At 36.6% G+C, this 20,042-nt stretch overlaps 1 protein-coding gene across 2 annotated transcripts in view; it reads left to right on the top strand.

The window, feature by feature from the left end:
- The window catches only part of SULF2 (sulfatase 2), a gene marked incomplete at its 3' end in the record, with an annotated part of 69,645 nt that overhangs the window by 21,847 nt on the left and 27,756 nt on the right, over positions 1 to 20,042 (top strand). The window contains exons 3-9 of one of the 2 annotated variants that reach the window (XM_084296791.1): positions 3,825 to 3,976; positions 7,442 to 7,611; positions 11,984 to 12,134; positions 13,979 to 14,154; positions 18,046 to 18,174; positions 19,110 to 19,166; positions 19,882 to 20,011. In XM_084296791.1, the coding sequence (XP_084152917.1) occupies positions 3,825 to 3,976; positions 7,442 to 7,611; positions 11,984 to 12,134; positions 13,979 to 14,154; positions 18,046 to 18,174; positions 19,110 to 19,166; positions 19,882 to 20,011 (965 nt within the window). Of the gene's footprint in view, positions 1 to 3,824; positions 3,977 to 7,441; positions 7,612 to 11,983; positions 12,135 to 13,978; positions 14,155 to 18,045; positions 18,175 to 19,109; positions 19,171 to 19,881; positions 20,012 to 20,042 lie in introns of those variants that run through there. The other variant, XM_084296790.1, reaches the window with a different exon arrangement.

Genomic DNA, 20,042 nt, shown 5'->3' on the forward strand with positions numbered 1-20,042 from the left:
GAACTGCCAAACTGAGGAAACTGAATGAAAGGCTGAAATTCTGTGTCTAATTCTGATCTTCTGGTAATTCTGCACTGGAGAATCGCTGTTGACTTGTGCTGCATTCCGCTTTCTAGTGTGGGAGCCAAAAAAGTTCTGTTGTGACTGCCAACGTTGGGCAGTCTGTATGGACTGAAAAGAGACAAATGATGCCCCGCACTGTTTTATTGATGCATCAGTAAGATCAAACGTCTTAATTTTCAGTGTAATGTGAAGTTTTATGAATATCCTTTGTAGAGGTATTTAAGTCTTGTTAAGTGTTTTTAGGTAGGTATTAAAAGAAGTAGCAGGGTGTCTTTTTGTTGTTTGTTTGTTTGTTTCTAAATAAACTTGCAGAGTTTGGTAGGTAAGGGTGGATGGTAGAACTAGCCTCAGCATTTCCAATGGTGGTAACTGGTGCCTTTGGGAGCATTTTTGAGACCATGATGTCTGGTCTTTCAATTATGCTTTTGTGCTACATTTGGCAATATGTTAGATGTACTTTCTAAGCAATGAGCTGTGACTCTGGTATACCTGCAATGGCGCTTCATTCAGAGCAGACCTTTGCATTAATTGGTAGCAAGGGGCAAATTCTTGCATGTGTGATTCTCTTCCTTACAGGAAGAGTTTATAAAACAGAACAAAACCTCTTGTGAAGAAAAAAAAAATCTACTGTATACTAAAGAATTTTCCAGGTGTTTATCATTGAAGGGTGAGACTCTGAGAAATGAACTTTGAAAGGTTACGAACCCTTGAGGAAATGGTAATAGTGTACAAAGGACTCAATTCTTGTGTATCCTGTTCCATGGGGTCTGAGGAGAAACTGTGTTATATGGTACTGAAAGCAAAGGGAGATCACATTCTTGATGCATTGATTAAAAATGTTTGCTTGGGTGTTTTTTAATGATCCTTTCCTAGACTGGATATAGGAACATGGCTGAGCATATCAAACAGCAGTCTCTGAGGATGTTTGTTAATGAAATCTTGGAGCAGTTTGCAATTGGATGTACCGAAGGCATGTGTACGCTATTGAGCAGATGTCTCTGGCAGTGAACTAATCTGATGAGGGGAAAAAATGTTAGAGAGAATCTTTACAATCCCAAATCAAAATCCTTCACCAGCATCGGGAGAGCTTTTTTGTAACTCGATATTTTGTAGTATGGAGAAGTGATTAACAGTTTTTGAATAACAAGCAGTTGAAGGGCTCAGATGGAGGGAGGAGGGGAAAAAGATATGCAATCGAAGATTGGAAACAGCAGAGAAAATTATTTAAAGCATTTGACTTCCATAAAGACATCCGGAATGTACAATGGAGGTTATGCGAAAGGTGCTAGAGGAAACTTCCGCCAGACTTGCCTTTAATGCCGCTGCAGAATAACAATGAAGTAATTCTCTCCAGAATGCCTCTTTGCTGAATTCTTCAGCCATACATTTTAGGAACTGATTGGTTTCTGTGAGCAAAAATGCTAAATGTATCTGTTTGGATGATAATATGTTGCTTGGCGAACAAGAAACTTTGGACTGCCTTGTGCATACCTGCTGATGCAGACAGTGGCCAGTGTTTCAATCCTTTACTCCTTGTTACCAAGACAAGAAAAAATGTTCATCTGCATTGTTTAATTCCCCACAATCCCTATGAGTTGCTTTTTATTCTTTAAAAATTAGAAATTATTCATAAAGCCAAAAGTATGTACTGTACAAATACAGTCCCTGAGTAATGCAGTAGTTTTTTTATCTACAGTGGGGTAGCTACTGCTTTGTTTGTTGCTTCTGGTTTACTTAGCTTGGTTACAGAAGACATCAAGAGGTAGTTCAGGACAGTGAAACGGGAATTCTTCTCTGCAGCATGCTTCTCAGTTAACGCCTCTGTAAGTGGCTCATCTGTAAAATAACACAACACCTTATCTGCTTTTGCAAAATACTTAGGATTAGAATACTTAGAAATTCAAGGATTTTATTAATAGTGTCTCAATACGTGTGCCCTTCACATCTCCTGTGATACAGGTCCTAATTTTGTCAACACCCCTATCTCTTTCAAATGCTTTGAACATTCTCAAACATTCCCTTTCTTCTGGCACACCTTAATTGAATACATTATTAAATGAATAATTTAATTTAATACACACATTAATTGAATACATTTAAATTTGTTCACGGAGATGATTCAAAACATGCTTTTGAATTCCACCTAGGCACTTCTTGCTGGGTCTTAATGGCCATTCAGTGCACAGCATACTTACTCCCTGTATTCCATTGTATTATATTGTATTATATTGTATTATTACATATCATAATATTATTAGGTCATGTTTCCCGTTTTTATAGAAAAGAAAATCATTATCTGGTATGATATGGAGCTCTCTCGTGTACAGTTATATATCATGGTTTCCACCGTTCTCATTGTCTGTATCTTTCAGACGGATTCAGCCTACTACAAATAGACACAGATCCTTGACTTCACGCAAGGCCCTTTTTACAGTGACTGAACACCAGTTCTGTGCTTTCCACAGCATTACTCCCTGCATGTATATAAGTACAAGAAGGCATAGAATCAGATGCTGTGGGCTGCAAGCTTAAAAAAAAAAAATCTTGACAAATCTGGGAACTGAGAATTGTGTGCTCCTATCCCCTCAACTTCGAGAGGAGCTTTAATCTAAGGTTAACATCAGAGTCTCAGGTACTCTGTTGTCCTTACAGAAGCACAGATGTTTGCTGGTGGATTGTTAGCATGAGATGCTGCAGCACTACGTGCTTCTGGATTAAAAATATTTGTAATATCAAGTGGAACAAATGTAAAGGTCTTTGTGCTGGTTGCTGTGATAGTGCTAACTTGGATTGCCAGACCCTTCAGAAATTGAGATGTGAGTTCTGACATGAAAAACTCAGGTCCTGAATCGCATTGCAATCCACAGGCCCAAGAGCAGAATTTCCCCTCTAAGCTTTAAAAAAAAATAGCTGGAGGAATGGGGTGTAATTTATCCTGCAGTTGCATAGTGGTGATATAACTTAAAGTAATACTGAAAGAAATGTTCTGCTAATTTTTATTTTTTTCCTGGAATAGCGTGGAAGTGTCACTGGATACATCATATCCTTTGGAAAATGTGTTCTTATATAATTCTAATAATTTCCGTTTTTCTTAACCATTTTATGGAAAATAATTTAGCATCTGTACACTTGGAGTTTACAGATCAGCAAGGCTAGCATATACGTAGCTCTTCTGGGAGGATTGTTCAAACATCTACACTGTGTTGGAATCCTTGCGCTTACTCTGCACTTACTCTGCACTTATTCTGCTGTTTCATTACCTCTATGCAGCAAGTTTAAAATCTCATCATCTTTTTGGTCCCCATTTGTCTTCATTTCTCCTAAGCCAGCCTTCTGTTGGTGACCTCACGGCTTCTGACTGTTCCAGAAGTGGAGATGGCATAAGTGGGTGTGACTAAAGTGAAAAATGCAGCTAAATTGGGTGATTCAGAGTAGGATGAGATAATGTGGCAAATGATACTATTTTAAACTTTTTCTGTTTTGTTCATCTAAGTCTGAATGTATCAGCCCCTAAATAAAATGTGGTAATTGTAGTGCAGTGTATCTCATGTACTCAGGTTGTAAATCAAAAGATACGTGTTATGGAGCTCTGAAATAAAGAAACAAAAGCAAAATCATAACTTATCTATTACCTTATGTGTGTCTGGATGAAGAAAATGTTCCAGTCAGACGAGACAGATCTGAAAGAATATGGTTAAAAACAGTATCTTTGAGGTGTTTGTTGTACCTTCTTACTGCACTTCTGCTTTCTCTACCCCTAGCTTTCTTTGGAAAGTACCTTAACGAATACAATGGTTCCTATGTGCCTCCTGGCTGGAAAGAATGGGTTGGATTACTTAAAAATTCTCGATTTTACAACTACACACTCTGTAGAAATGGAGTGAAGGAGAAACATGGATTTGACTACTCCAGGGTAGGTCTTACTGATTTATTTCTATTTCTTCAATATTTTAGTGTGACTGCAAGAAAGCTACGATTTATGGTTTCAGTCTAATTAAAGAATTCTCTTCATACTTGAAAGCTGCTCTGTGTTACATTAGCTACAATGCAGAAGGCTCCGTGTTTGGACTTTCTCTTATCTTCCATTCCACGCAGGTCATGTTACTGAAAACATTGTTAGCAGAAATAGAAACAAACAAAACATCCTGAGACTGTTAATGTGTGTTATGAGCTGCAGATGTGAAAACGGATTTAAATGCTGCATGACAACTATTTTTCGTCTTTGTACTATAATTATCGTGTGCTAAATCCGATTGTCATCTATTCCCCTGGTATAGAACTGATTTCAGTGGAGTTGCACAAGCGTAAATGAGATAAGAATCCAGTTCCCTCCAGCTAGACCCATCTTTTTGTGTTAAAGGAACTTGTTTCACAGCCAGATGAGGAGAAATATATCTTATATCTTGGTATATCTTATGATAATTCTGACTTCACTGTCTGAATGAAGGCAGAATTTAATTATTAAATTTATATCTTGATGTATTTTTAAGGGTGTGTATGTTCCTAATACACTTCCAAGGGTGTTGTACTGTGGCCAAACTTAGTAAAATACTTGATAATTATTGTGAAATATAATGTCATCCCGTGTCACCCCTCAATCTCATTACAGATCAAACAGTTACCTGTTTGCATACAGGAAAATGTTTATTTCAGATGAAAATGTTAGTTTTCCAAAGAAATCGGCTTTTCTGGAGTATAATTATAAAAGAGTTAATCAGTAAATGGCTATAGTTTAAATAGTGTATAACTTCAAAAGTTGACTTGCTGAGGAATGATACGGATTTATAAGGTGTATTTGCTTAACAAAAATTGAATTCACTTTCTCCTGTTGAGCACAAATACTGCCTTCCTCTTTTTGTTTCATTAGTGATGTGTTTACAGTTTTCTTCTTGCAAAGGTTGATGTCTATGTGATTTCCTTCTTCCCCTTATTCATTTGCCATTTTTAATAAAATGTAGTTTGTGCTGAAAGATAAAACTTGACAGGTTTCTATGGTTTTCTTTTCTATTACCAGTTGCTAGGAGTAAGGGACAACTAATGTACAGAATTATTTGTCTTTTATTTCCCTCCTGATCTATGAAGAATCAGAGAGCTAATCTTTACAGCTGTGCTACCAGAAACATTATAATGGAAATTTACCTTACATGGAGCAATGTCAGGCAAGTGATTTCAAACGGCAGCGTTCCCCATTGTTACAAAAAGTCAACAAGGAACTTTACGTTCCAAGAGTCTCAGCTCTATTTTGTATATGCAATACTTGAAAATGTTTAGGTTTTCAGTTGGTTCCGTTTTTCTTACTGAGTTTGTTAATAAAAGAAAAGAAAGCAGTCTGATGAAAATGTAAATGTTTTTATAATCTTCATATTCTTGCCTAATACACAGCTATGATAATAAACAGATAGTGTGCAGAGCAACAGTATGTGTTGATGTTAACGCTGGAGTTCAAATGAACAAACACAAGCTGGAATACAAGACTGCTCCTCTATTCTTCCTATCATTTTTGTTGCTGGAAACCTACTTTTCCAGTAACAAACAGTATAATCAGATTGTATTTTAGCCCTATCATCTTGACATAACTAATGCTAATTATGTGCCAGTGGAAAACTGAAAAAAAAACAAACACACAAATTACCGATTCTGTCCTCCAAAGCAACTGCTAAGCATTTATCCTCTGAAAATCAAATCTTTGCAAATTCTTTCAGATTCTCTAACAGGAAGTATTCTACTCTATTTTTTTCTTTTTCAATTTCTTTCAACTTTTTAAGTTGAATTTTTAGTCTGGTTTGCATTCACGGAGTCTTCTACAGTCTCCACAATCTGGAGCTTTAAAAAAAATAAACCACTTGAAGGAAATGTTTCTGTTTGGTCTTTGCCCTGGCAAGCACTTGTGTTTGCAAAATTAAGTTTGAATCTTGTTTTGACCAGGTAAAGATCTTCATCTTCAAAATAGAATTTGAAGACTATTCTTGCTTAATGTCTAAGTCAAAGATGAGTTACACACTTGAGAAAGTGACCAGCCAGTTTAAAGAACAGGCACATTTTAGATATGTGTCGGTGCTTTTTTGAGAGTGTGGTCAGTTACTGAGACTTATGTTCAGAAGTCAGATTTTCTTTGTGTTGTTTTTTTTTTTTTTTGCCGTATATCATCACTTCCACTGCAAATGCTTATGAATGGAGTTTCTTCAGTTAACTTTGGATTTATGCCTAATTACACCTGCTTTCAAGATGAAAATATCATATCAATAGTAGTCAAAATCATGGTATTTTCATGACAGATACGCCTTGTATTGGGACCAGTTATAAATCTGTAAATGGAGACTTTGCCAGCCTGGTTCTGGGATACGCAGGAAATAAGTGGGGGAAAGTAAATACAGTCAATGAAAAAGTTCTCTGATTACTCAGAAGCTGTCTTCTCAGGTCATGGACACTGGCAGTGGTAAAGAGCAGCTAGTGTCCAAACCACGGAAAAAAATCAGTACATAAAAGGAGGTGCAGTGCAGTACGTACCACACCTTGTTCACTTGACCAGAAGCAGTCGTTATGTCCAATTTTATGTTGAGCTGTGACAAGATATTTTTATTTTTTTTAAAGAAGTGTCTTTCTTATCCTAATCATGTTTGACGGGTATTTATATTTGCAACATTTCCCATGATACAGCCAGCCCTAGGGGGAACATGGCCTGTTATTACAAATACTGTCTTCAATCTGTATAGCTTGAGCATATATCAGATGTATATGATACTTCTTGGAAAATAGAATGAAGTCCTTATCTTCCAAAGGGACTCCTTTAAGTTACTAGTGATTAATTTGATAGAGGTATATCTTTATCAGATTGTCGTTGTGCCTGTAACATAGAATGGAATTTTGGGTCCATTCAGTCCAGCATCTTCTAGTTTTAGTGACTTCTGGTTCAGAGGGAGGAGAATAAAAATGAGTATCAATCCATTTGAATTTTCAAAGCACTTTTATGATAATAGGGTTGGACTACACACCTTGAAGATTTCACCAAAAAGAAAATTTCACCAAAAAGAAAATAAATTAACCTCTAATTTTCTTCTTTTTTTCCTCATTAATACTTGGTCATTGTAGTTGTTATAGTGATCTTCATAATTCAGTTATACACTATTTGATTTTTAATGTCATTCATTTCAGAGACAAAACTGTTTCCTTTCATATTTCTAAACAGTGAAGAGGCAATTATTTGATTTTAGGTTTTGCAGTTTTAACATCTATAATTTACTCCCTCCTTTTCCCTTTCTGAGCTAAGTAGCTTTCTTTTTCCTGTTTCCTATGATATCTAAGACCTCCTGTTCCCATTGCACCCCAAACTTGAAATTATTTTTAAAGTATCTCATTATACTTTTCCTTCTACTTGCAGGATTATCTAACTGATCTGATAACCAATGACAGTATTACATTCTTCAGAATCTCGAAGAAGATGTATCCTCACAGGCCTGTACTGATGGTTATAAGCCATGCTGCTCCTCATGGCCCTGAAGATTCAGCTCCTCAGTATTCACATCTCTTTCCTAATGCTTCGCAACACATGTAAGGAAAACTAAAATTCTGTTATTTTCAGGTTCAGATGTATAAAAATCCTGGGTACCTCTGGGGGAACAGTATTTCATAGTACTCTGGGCATGACTTTGTCACAAATACATAGGAAGAGTTTGGAGATTTTTTTGTACCTCTTTGCACTAGTACAGGTGGCTACTGCATCTAGAACTCAGGAATGTAGCTCACAGATAAATAGAAAATTTCATGTTGAACCCATTGGACATTGTTATAGCCTATTTGGGAAGCGAAGCACTGTTTTATTTTTAGAAGAAGAATCAAAGTCGGGTTCTTGAGTTGTAGCCTCTTTGGTGGAAGAAACCCTGTCTCCCTGTGGATAGACACAGACATGCTATTTCATCACTATTAGCAAAAATCATGTAGTATATATTATGTATTATGCCTATTTTCCATATAGAAGGAGAGGAAATAGAGGCCTGCAGCATCAGATTAGACTGTCCATTTCTAAATGGGCTGGTATATCTGAAAATGATGCAGTATAGTGTTTAGCTAAGGTCCCCAAGTCATCTAGTTACCAAGTTAATATTTTAATAAGCTCCAGTGCAACACCATGATAAGATGGTTCTTGTTTATAACCACAGAGACAGTTTGCAGGTACAGCCCTGTAATTCTCTACTACAGGCATCTCATCTCATGCTGGTAAATCAAATGATTCACCCAAATCCCCCTTTGTCACAATAGAAATTATTAAGTATTTTTCTAATTACTATCCTTATGTCTTCATTGATGCTCAACACTTGCAACTTTCTTCCTTTTGCATCATTTTTTAAGTGGAATTCTGTATTATTTTGGATTTGTGAAGGAACTGGTAACTGATTGAAGTAATAATTGGTAGTCAAAGCTGTTCAGGACAAATCCAAAGTCCAATGAAATCCATTTGAGCTTTTTCACTTCATTTAAAATAGGGTCTGAGAGGAAAAAAGCTTCCCTTGTTCTGTTGTCTAGGTGTTGTGTAACTTAGAATTGTATTTCTTTGTTCTGTGCTGTGCTGACAATCTGTGTCCTAGATCTCAGCAATGTAGTATTTCATGTTTGTTTGCCTTCTTATGCTCATTTATTTTCTCTGAAATTAAAGTTACAGAGATGCCAAATGAGTAACTTCTGCTATTGCTTATACTCAGTGTTGACATGGGTTTTAGCAGAAGTTCTGGTAAGCATTTGTATCTCAGAGATTATGATCTCTTATCAAACAATATTCTGGCGCAGTTTTATGGTGGTTGATTGAAAAAGAGTAGAAGGATTTGAGGAAGGCTAACAATGAAAAATATAAACTACATCTGTTTTTCTTTTGCTTATGATGTAACTTCTATTTTCACACAAACTGGGTTTATCTTCCTCTTTATAAAATAGTTACACAAAACTATTTTTAATTGCAGGTGCTTTTTCTTGTGATGATAATTATACAGGAAATAACACTTTGCAGAAATACATTTTGTTAGTAAAGAAGTAACTTAGTAGATTAAGGAACTGTGGGTTTTGGGTTTTTTAGATATAAACATAAAATAGGATTTTTTATACTTCCTGTGCAAAGAAACTGCCAATCTTATTCCAAATACTTTTCATGTCATTACACAAAAGTAATCTGTAAGGATGTTCACTGGCCTGGTTTTAAGAATAAACTTAAAAATGCAGAACATGCATCATTCCCTTACTGTATATACATGTTAGTCCTCTGGTTTCTATTCTTTCTCCTGTCCCCACATCCCAGGGAATCACTCAGTGGCAGATAGGTCTGTCAGTGACAGTGTATGTAGTTCTCACTGTTCTGTTATCTTGTGGATATGATAGGGAAAGATCAGGACACAAGAAGAACACTTGTTATGAATTGCCATGAAGCAATACCCTGAACAAAGTCTTTGCCCAGCCCTGGAATCAGAAGGCAATACACCATGTAACAAGTCTTTGTACCTCGACTTGTGGCAGCATTGATAAAGTCTGCGTGCAGATTCTTAAGCTGTATCCACAAAGCAAAGTGCAGATGCAACTGTAATGCTTATGCTGGTTGTCATACATGCTGTGTTGTCTAGCATTGCTAATAGGAAAAGTTAGCGCTATGGATTTTAGCATAGACTGACAATCAGAGTGTGTTGTGCTTCTATTATTACATGTACTAGCTGGTATGAATATTCTACCCTATACTACAGTGTCTGTCCTCCTTGTTCTGCAGAATTCCTTTTTGTGTGTACCTACAGTCTTGGAAATTATCCTTATCCACCAGCATTCAGCAGAGCAAATCTGTGGGCTAAATGGCCAGTTTTCCTTTTTTTTTACCATATATACAAATAGCTGCAGAGAATGCAACAGCTGGGCAGTTTAACAGTCATCAGAAATATTATTTCTGTAGAGGGTACACTTTACCACCCATTTTTTCCAAGGTCAAATGCAATCAGACTAGGACTTACCTTCTGAGTACATTTGAAGGAATTATCTTAACCAACTTCTAGGAATGTTACGTTTGTGTATTTTTCCCATAAGACAGACAAATCTGTTAAGCGTAAGAGGGTTACATTTGTAGTAATCAAAGAAAATCATAGGCTTTGGTTGGATTAAACAGCAGGAGGTTTCAAATCAGCCAGGAAATCACAAAGTAAGCTGAAAAGGAGTTTGCCAAGCGTTTTTGATTCATTCTGGGCATCACATAGCAACAGTTTCCATAACTGTCAGCATTTTCAAAGGAGCAATGTCATTATTTCAGCCACAACAATGTTCTGAAATTCAAGAGGCTATTAACAATACACAGAGAATAAACACCAGCCCTTTCCTCCCTATATGAAGAAGCCTCCATTTGCTGCCTACGCACATTTTGCAGATAGCATCTAACAAAGGCTTTCTGCATATAACATTTCACTGTCAGATTATTAATTTCTTATTTATATAAAAACTTAAGATTACCTGTCATATTCAAAGATACATTAGATACAGTTACTTCAAGGAGAAGTTTCAGTTTATATTACTATTGTTTATCTTAATAACCTACCCTGCTGCTCTGTTGCACGCACAAAAATAACAGTAGATATTTGCCAAGTAGGAGATTAATTTATCAGGAAATTGTGTTTGGGAAGAAGAAAATAGCTGAGTATCTGCTATTTTTTCCTGTTTTACTGTGTTACCATCTTGGCTTGCAGTTTTTGCGTAGACCGAGTTTATTACTTTGAAAGAAAAGGGAAGCCTTAACAAATCACATAGGGAAAGTAATTTTTAATATTTTAGACTCTGTGTGTGGTGTGTTTGAACTAGGATAGGAAGAAACTCATAAAAGGGGTTCTCAGCCTTAAGGAATTAAAAAAAAAAAAAAAAAAAGGAATATTTATGGTAGGTAAAAATAATATTTCTTGTAAATATAAGCTATAAATACAGCTTCCTAGTGAGCTGGTGATACAAGGAGTCAACATCATGATAAAAATATTCCAAAATAAATCTTTTGTTTAGAACCAGTTAGCTTAGAGTGAGGTAATTATGCACAGAAGAGCAATCTCTGAAACTGACAACCACGTGAAATAATGGTCAATGAGTAATATTTCTCCTCATAACTTCAATGGTTGCAACATTATGAGTACTTAGAGGGTCTGTGAGGTTCCAGGAAGACATTGAATCCAGCTTTTGGGATTTTTGCAGGAAGTTTAATTATTTGTTTTTAGTTTGAACTCATCAATTCAGAATATGGAAGTTTCTTACGATCACAATACAGTTGGTGGCTTGAAAGTATCTACAAAATACAGTCCTGTTTCCCCTCACCCCTGCTTTTCTTGGCAGGTCTTTAAAATCTGGCCATGCATCTATCTACTTCTGCTTGCCATGAGCTCACATTCAGTTTGATATCACCAGGTAGGGTGCCTGTGCATCCCCCTAAACTAAAGTATTGAAGTAGCCAGTCATGTTTAATTCGGAAAAAAAAAAAGCTGTTAAACAACATAGCAGAACCTTCTCAGCAAGTTTTATAGTTATTGTCAAATAGCCTTTACTGTGCTAATGTGGGCAGAATGAAAGCAAAGCAATAACGTGTAGAAGGAAACTCTACCTGTACTATGTGCTCTTTATCCAAATGATACATCCCATTTGTGAAGTTAGACACCGAGGCTAGTCTCTTGGCCTTGAAATGTATCTGTTAGTCTGAAGACATTGCAAAAATGCTTACACTCTTAATAGGTTTTAGTTCCCTCAGAGCTTTTTCCTGCCATCTTACACGTGGAATGTGAAAGAATAGACTTCTCCAAACTAAATCTAATATTTTCTTGTGTACTTCAGAGAGCATGTCCTATAGTGTTGATCAAACAGAAATTGTTATACATCGTCACGTTTTTTCTCTACACTGCTTAAGTATTCTGCTTTTCTCATTACTTCTTAGCACTCCTAGTTATAACTATGCTCCAAACCCAGACAAGCATTGGATAATGAGGTATACAGGTCCCATGAAACCTATACACATGGAGTTCACTAACATGTTGCAGAGAAAGCGCCTTCAAACACTCATGTCTGTGGATGACTCTATGGAGATGGTAAGATTATTAGTCACTTTTTAAATCAGTAAGTGCTTACTTCTTGAATTAAACTCTAAACAGTGCTGTATATGAAGATAAGGGGGCTGTATATGGAGATAAGAGGGGGAGGAGGACTGCTGCAGTTTTTAAATAGTGTGTTATCCTTTCACTGCTGAGGATGTTGTCTCTGTCAACATATAAGGATCCTCATCTCCTAACTACAGGCACTGTGAGTTGGGTGCTTTAAGTGAACTATTTTTTTGCTATATAGTCATTACTGATTGAGGGGAAGAGGAGAGGGATCACATGAAAAAAATTGTCCTAATTTTTAAATATTCTGGTAGTGAAAAGTCATCCAACAACCTGTTGAAAAATATGTACTTAACTTATGTGGGTCTATTTTGGTTCTGTAACACTCGATTTTTAAGGGGGGGAGGGGGGAAAGGTGCTACAGCAGGATTAGCCAGAACAATTCCATTATAAATCAGGCCCAGCATGTTAAATATTAAAAGTAAATACATATATAGGTAGATTCTATTTTATATTTAAATTAAGTCTGTATTTTGTAACAATTAAATTTCTTAGTGCAAGTTGGGAGTCTTGAACAGAAATATCTGAATTAGCTAAAAGATACTGCAAAAAAGGTTGGATTTGTTTCCAGTCATAAGAAGGCAGATTTAAAAGTGTTGTAATTTTCTGCTTATCTCTTGGTATTCTTAATCAAAATGGTGGAAGATTCAAATAAGAGGAGTCCTGTAAGGCAAAGATGAAGTATCTGAATGGCATTGCATGAACTTGTTAGTAATGTCTTATAATTACTGATTCAGGCAAGTAATTTTCTTAATGAACCTTCTTAGACAGATCAGATATCAGCATTTGGGGAGATTAGCTATTTTACTATAATATTTTGATTTTCTGTTTAGTGAAATGTTTTCACTTTGGATTAATTTATTAAACATATGTTTCACTGCATACAAAATCAGTTGGGAGTTCTTCAATTGTAATGCCCAAGTTGGTGTGAGCTTTTCAACTGAATTATATGTATCTAATAGGCTTTCAAAATTAAAGCGAAAACAAGGGCAACAATAAAAAAAAATGCAAAAAAAAGAGTTTCTTTTCTTCCATGCTGATTAGTCTTGAATGTGTAAGGCATCACTATGGTGGTGCCCCCCCACCTTTGGATCTTTGCAAGTGAAAATACCACATAAAATATTGATCTGTAGTGCTCAGGTTGGTACATTTCACTTAAAGATTCTAGTATAAATCCAAAGAAGCAACTACAAATAGAGTTAAAGCTTCACTTAATTCCTTATGTTAGTTCTCCGGCTAGTGGGACTGAATGGTGTTCATCTGGAAGACATTTTACAGATATTCTGCATAATGGGGACTCATTTGTCTGAAGGCAAGATTGTTAAATGTTGCTTAAATAAGTGTGAGATGCAAAATGCTGTCATTTTATTAAAATTATTTGCTGGTGGGAAAAGATAAAGGTGAAGAGAGAACTTAAAATGCTCATCACCTTGAAGCTCTCATCTCTGTTACCAGATAGTATCAAATACATATTTTGACAGCTCTCATGCAAAATGCTGAACACAAACACTTTTGAAAATATGGGATGTGAATTCATTTACCTAAAAACAGAAAACAGGGATTTGCCCTGTAATACATAGCCTCAATATTTAGTTAGTAACATTTTTGTGATTATAGATTATTTGGAATAGATCATTACAATGAATCAGTGGCATCCTGAACTGTTGCTATTTATTTGTAGATCACACATAGTCAGAAAATTGTATCCAATATTCTGTATACAATACTATTCAATGAAACAAACATCATGTTTTATTTTGCTTTTTTTTCAGATTTACAATGCATTGGTTGAAACAGGTGAACTGGACAATACCTATATAATATACACAGCAGACCATGGCTATCATATTGGCCAGTTTGGGCTGGTGAAAGGAAAGTCCATGCCATATGAGTTTGATATCAGAGTTCCTTTCTATGTCCGAGGGCCAAATGTGGAAGCTGGGTCCTTGTAAGTTCTTTGCTTGTGTGTCTCTATGTGCATGTCTTAACCAGAAAAATCCTTGATGTTCACATCTCTGGTCATATTGACCTGGCATCCAACTGGAGGCATCTGTCCTTTAAATGCCTCCAGGGATGGTGACTCAGCCACTTCCCTCGGTAGCCTGTTCCAGTGCTTCACAACCCCTTCAGTGAAGAAATATCTCCTAGTATCAAACCTAAACCTCCCCTGGTACAACTTGAGGCCATTTCCTCTTGTCCTATCACTTGTTGTTTGGGAGATGAGACCAACCCCCACCTGGCTACAACATCCTTTGTGGATGTAGCTGAAAAAGCCACTGGGAAATAAATAGGTCCATTCTAGGAAACATTTACTTGTTTCATATTGAGGGATGCAAATAATGCATGTATCTATGGTATTTTCAAGGTAAAAAATGTATGATACAATGTTCACTTGCTACAGTGGTAATTATTGTTGGGCATTAATTAAAACACTTAGGGAAGCCACTTGTTTCAACTTAGGAAGAAGAATGTACATAATAGCTTATCCACAATTATCATCCACAGATCTTCTGTGGTTCATCCTTTGAGATTACATGGTTAGGGTTGTTTGTCAGATGCATGCGAGCATGCAGAATATTGCTGTTAATTAAAATGGTAGCTTTGATCAGCTAAGAAATTATGTAAATACACTTTCTAAGCAATTATTTCAATAGCAAATATTTGCACTTAAGTAATGATTTTGGACAGAGTGCCATAATTTACTGCCTTTTATTTATATCAGTGTGCATGTTTTAGCATAATTAACAAGCACACAGTCTTCTACATGCCATTTTTTTCATTACTGCAGAGGAACAGATCTAGCATGTAATACAGTGGCAAAAAAAAAATTAAAAATCAATTTGTTGGTTAAATTCACTGATTCATATTATCAGTAGGCACAAAATGTTACATCCTGTAGATACTGCAGTTCGTGCAATTTATTTACAGCAGTTATGCATGTGAAATAAACAATGGAGAATAACAGTTCTGATAGTAGTTAAACTGAATTTTAGGCATGATTTAATTTCCAGCACTGTGTATTCAACTAATGATTTCAGTTGAAGTTGTAAGGTACTGAAATCCACCTGCCCCACTTCTCCCTCCCATCCCCCCCCGAAGTTAGCTCTAAACTTTGAAGCACACAACTTCCTATCAGAAGGATAGGAGTGAATAACATCACTGGGATAAGAATAGGGAGTGTATTATGTAGGGAAATAGCAGGCTGATCTAATGGGAGGTGACATAAGGGAGAAAGTGAAGCCAAGAGTTTGAGAGGAGGAGTGCAAATAGAATTTAGAATGAAGTAGATCAGGAAAAAGAAAAGACGTGGCAGGGGAGCAGGAGTATTCTGAAAGAGGAACATCTGGGGAGCCAGTGAGTACACCAGAGACTGTGACTGACACCTGTGCTAAGCAGAAGATCCAATACTCTGCTGAAAAATGTTGCTAAAATTCTATAATATGGAGATGAAATGTAGGTGCAGTGAGTCTATTGAAATCCTAGGTATACTTGGATCACTTCCTGTGAAGTTAAAAGTGATAAAGGATAAGAAGTATTTCACTGTCAAAGCTTGCCTTTTGGTTTACATGGTGTCAGGACTGCCTACACAATGGACTGGAGTGCAGGGAAGGAATTCCTTAGGTGGAATTAAAAATATTAATCCAGCACTGAAAGAAGTTTGTCTGCAGCAGCAGAGACTTTCCAGTGAGCTGGATTAGCATCCTACGGACTCGCTCTACTTCCCATGAGCTGCTGTTTTGGTCTCCATAGAGAGGCAAAGCTAATATGGCCAAAGTGGGGTAAGGTAGCTTTTCTGCAATGTGCCATGCTAGAGGCCAGCCGGCTTCAATCTTCACTGGTTCAAGGATCTTCACACCTAGACATTCATAAAACCTTTGAAATCTTCCTATTGAACTCATTTTTGTTTTTTTTTGAGGGGTCTCTAAAGATAAAATATAGATGCATAGCCCTGTTAGAATCTGAGGAGTCAGCCTAACAGGCTGGCAGAACAGAGCCCATCGCAGTTCAGTGATTAGGAAGAACAGGATAAAATAGCTTGAAGGGAATATATCAGCTAATAAATTGATCCTTCCTTTCAGACTGATTTTCTTTAAATGTTAAAACCTCAATCATCCATGTTTTCTGTGGACCTTATGTTTTCCCTGCAGAGTAATTGCCATGACTCCCTTTTGATACCAACGAAGATTTAATAGCAGTCACTGTAGCAAGTCATTACTAAGCTCTCATTTCTATTACCAAATATGCTACACCACAATTATTAGTAATTAAAATCAAATTAGGTACATCAATTTAATTCATCATCCGTGCTCTTGTCAGTGCCTGTTTGCTTGCTTGCTCAAAAATGTAGTAATTTTTAAATGGTGTCTCATTAACTAGTGTGAATTTAGCAGCTTTTTTCTGTCCTGGATTTTGAGTTAAAATTCTGCATTGACACACACGTATAGCAGCCCATCTGGTCCCAATCCTTCTTTCGTGCCTGCAAATCATGGCATGGTTGTTCTTTATGTTCAGTGCTGTAGAAGATCGTCTCTGTAGCAGTATGCTCACTTTTTTCCCCAGTTTTTTTAAATTGACTGACTGCCTTTATATTTGTTTTTTAAAAAATAACACACAGCTAATAAACTATATATGTATATATATATATACATATATATATATACATATATATATATGTATATATATATATGTAATATATATATAACTATATATATTACATATATATATATATATATATGTAATGTTGTGAATAATAAGACATCACCTCAATAGATGTATTTGAAATAAGCTTTACGGAAGCAACATAAACTTAGAGCACTTCTCAGCTAGACCCAGAATAAAAGAAGTCACCTGGCAGAAAGTGGGGCATTCTTCCAGCCACTGAATGCTGGATTGTGCAACGAGATGCTCTGAGCCATGAGCCCACTCATATTCAGCCATGGCAGTTCAAGGCATTTGGGGGTGGGAACTGTCCGTACTTCTTCAGAGCTGATGCCAATGTTTGAATTGAATTTTAAGCCAGTTTATGTTCAAATGTTGCCCTGTTAACTGTGATAGCTGAGAAGCACGTGCCACTGCTTAAAGAAACAGGGCATGGCAAACACTCTGAACTTTGACAATCAGAGCTGTTTTGAAGTGGTTGCAGAATGGATAGTTGTGAATTTGGGAAGACTGATATTATTTAATTTAAAGATTTTTTTAAATTATTATTTTATTTTTCTCTATAAGTGTTTCCTCTTTGCTTTTTCTTTCCCATTTTCTGTCTCCCATTCTACGTTAACAGCAGCTTCCAGTTCTTTCAGTTCTCTGCAGTAGTATCTTGAAATATGTTTCTCCTCATGTTCTGATCAGAACATGCTTTATGTGATATGAGATACAGTACTTATTTCTATGTTATTTTTTGATATAGATAATGCATATGCTGCCTGCCAAATTTACCTTTTAATCAAGTCATCAACATATTTGGCAGACACTTTGCTGTGAGACACCAAAGGAGTTTTTCCAATGCTTTCTTATGTTTCAAAAGAGTTTTTAACCTCTTTTGCAATGATTAACTATTTTTTTTTTGCTTTGTGAACTACTTTGCATTCTCAAAAATGCTTTGTAGTAAAGTTTTATATCTTTATATTAGTTCCTCTTGAGATTATGCAACTTACCTATATTTAACATTCTAATCCTTTCACAGAACTTCATGGTACTGGATTTGTGTCGTCTTTTCTTTGCTTGTGTCACAAAATAAGATTTTTCAGATCTGTGTTCTCTGTGGATGAGCTGTAGTTGCTTTAGTTGCTTGGTGTCATTGCAGAGCCTTTAAACCAGGTTCTTATATATGTTTTTCCAGGAATCCTCACATTGTGTTGAACATCGATCTCGCACCTACAATTCTAGATATTGCTGGATTGGATATTCCGTCTGATATGGATGGTAAATCCATTCTAAAACTTCTGGATTCTGAGAGACCAGTGAATAGGTAAGAAAAGGAAATAGTCATGAAAAAACGCATGCTTGCAAAGGACAATTGGATTAAGTATTCATCAGTGTGCAGCAAACTTAAAATTAATAAAACTATAATCTGAAAATCTAAAGACGTATTGGACAATATGTGGATGACTCTTTTCATTTTGTAAGGTTCATATATTAGGTATTTGGCATGTATGGCATCTGGATATACTAAAAGTAGCATGTGTAGTGGTGGGTGGGCCACACATGATGAGGGTCTTTAGCTATCTGAGTTACAGATTTTAAATGTCTCTGTGGCATCATTTGTAGCAAAGCATTTCATATTGAATAAATTGTAGAATAATTGAGTTGAAAGGGTTGGTTGTGTATCAGGCTATAATATAAAGATACTAGCATTCAGAATTGCAAAGTTATTATTTATCATCAATACTTTCATTGGAAAAAGATGAGGAAGAGAATTAGACTGGATGCTTGCTAGAGAAAATCAGCAGCTAGTATAAAAGAAAAAGGGAAAAAGGAGATTTGCTTTATAAGTAGTTGTATAGAGAGAGGGGGGAAGGAGCAGCAGCTTTAGAATAGGATAGTTTGGGGGTGGTGTGCAGGTTAAGAGTACAAACTGGATTCAGGAAATCCTGATTTAATTTGTGATCCTTCGTGATCAAGGACAATTCAGTTAATCCTCTGTGCTTTAAAAGTGCTTATGTTGAAATAGTTGTACTGTGTGATTCTGTTGTTGATTTTGTCCCTGTGAGAACAAATCTGTCCTATGTTTGTTCATGATTTGCACTGGAGAGGCTTATGTGCCTGCTTCATAAAGCTGGATGTCCCCTTGAGAGGTTATTGTCATGGTTCTCATCTGAATTAGGAGTAGGAGAGGAAACCAGGGCATTATTTGATGACTGTTTTTTTTGGAAATTGTTTCTTTCTCTCCTCATCTCCTCCCAGGTTCCATTTAAAGAAAAAGATGAAAGTGTGGAGAGACTCATTCCTAGTGGAGAGAGGGTAAGGAAAGCGTTAATCACAAAGCTCAGTCTTTTTAAACAGAAGGATACTGAATAGCTAGAGCCAAAGCAGCACTCTACCACAGACCTAAAGCCATTTAGCTGTGCCAGCAGGGACACGGCTGCAGTATGCCTAATGGCAGTGATTGTGTGATAGGAGGGAACGTATGGCCTCTGCCTACAGCCTACCTAAATGTGCTGTTGGGGTGGGGGAAGGGGAGTTTTACTTGCATTGGGAGATGGAAAGGCATCCCATTTCCTTTTAAGTGCTACCCCCACCCTCCTACTTATATCATGAGAGTAAGAATAACCTTTCCTCTCTGCGTGATCATCTGCTGGCCATTCCCTCTGTGCCTCTCTGCCTTCATACCTAATGCTGGGCATGAAGGTTTGGCAAAGTGCAGCCCTGTGTAGTGAGGATGTGGTCTCTTAATGAACGCTGTTGTTATTGCCTGCCAATCAGATGTGCAATACATTGCCCTGGTTTTGTATGCTCCCTGAGCATGATATGAATAACTTCTGTATTATCAGAGATGATGAGAAGGGCTAGTTTCTACTGGGCTATTAAGATCTCACCACCAGCAATGCTGGAATCCTAGCAGATAGCATACATCTCTATGCCTTATCAGCATACAGTATGTTTATCATAGAATCTATGCAAAAATAAATGCGTGGTTTTTCTTTTTGTTTGTTTTGTTTTGTTTTTTCCACTCCAGTAAACTACTGCATAAGAGAGAGAATGAGAAGGTAGATGCCCAGGAAGAAAACTTTCTGCCCAAATACCAGCGTGTGAAAGACCTCTGTCAGAGAGCTGAGTATCAAACAGCTTGTGAACAGCTTGGCCAGGTAGGGCAGACTGAAAGGAAGGAGTTGTAGA

Source organism: Netta rufina, assembly GCF_964035555.1.
Source record: "Netta rufina genome assembly, chromosome: 16".
NCBI classification, from domain to species: Eukaryota; Metazoa; Chordata; class Aves; order Anseriformes; family Anatidae; genus Netta; species Netta rufina.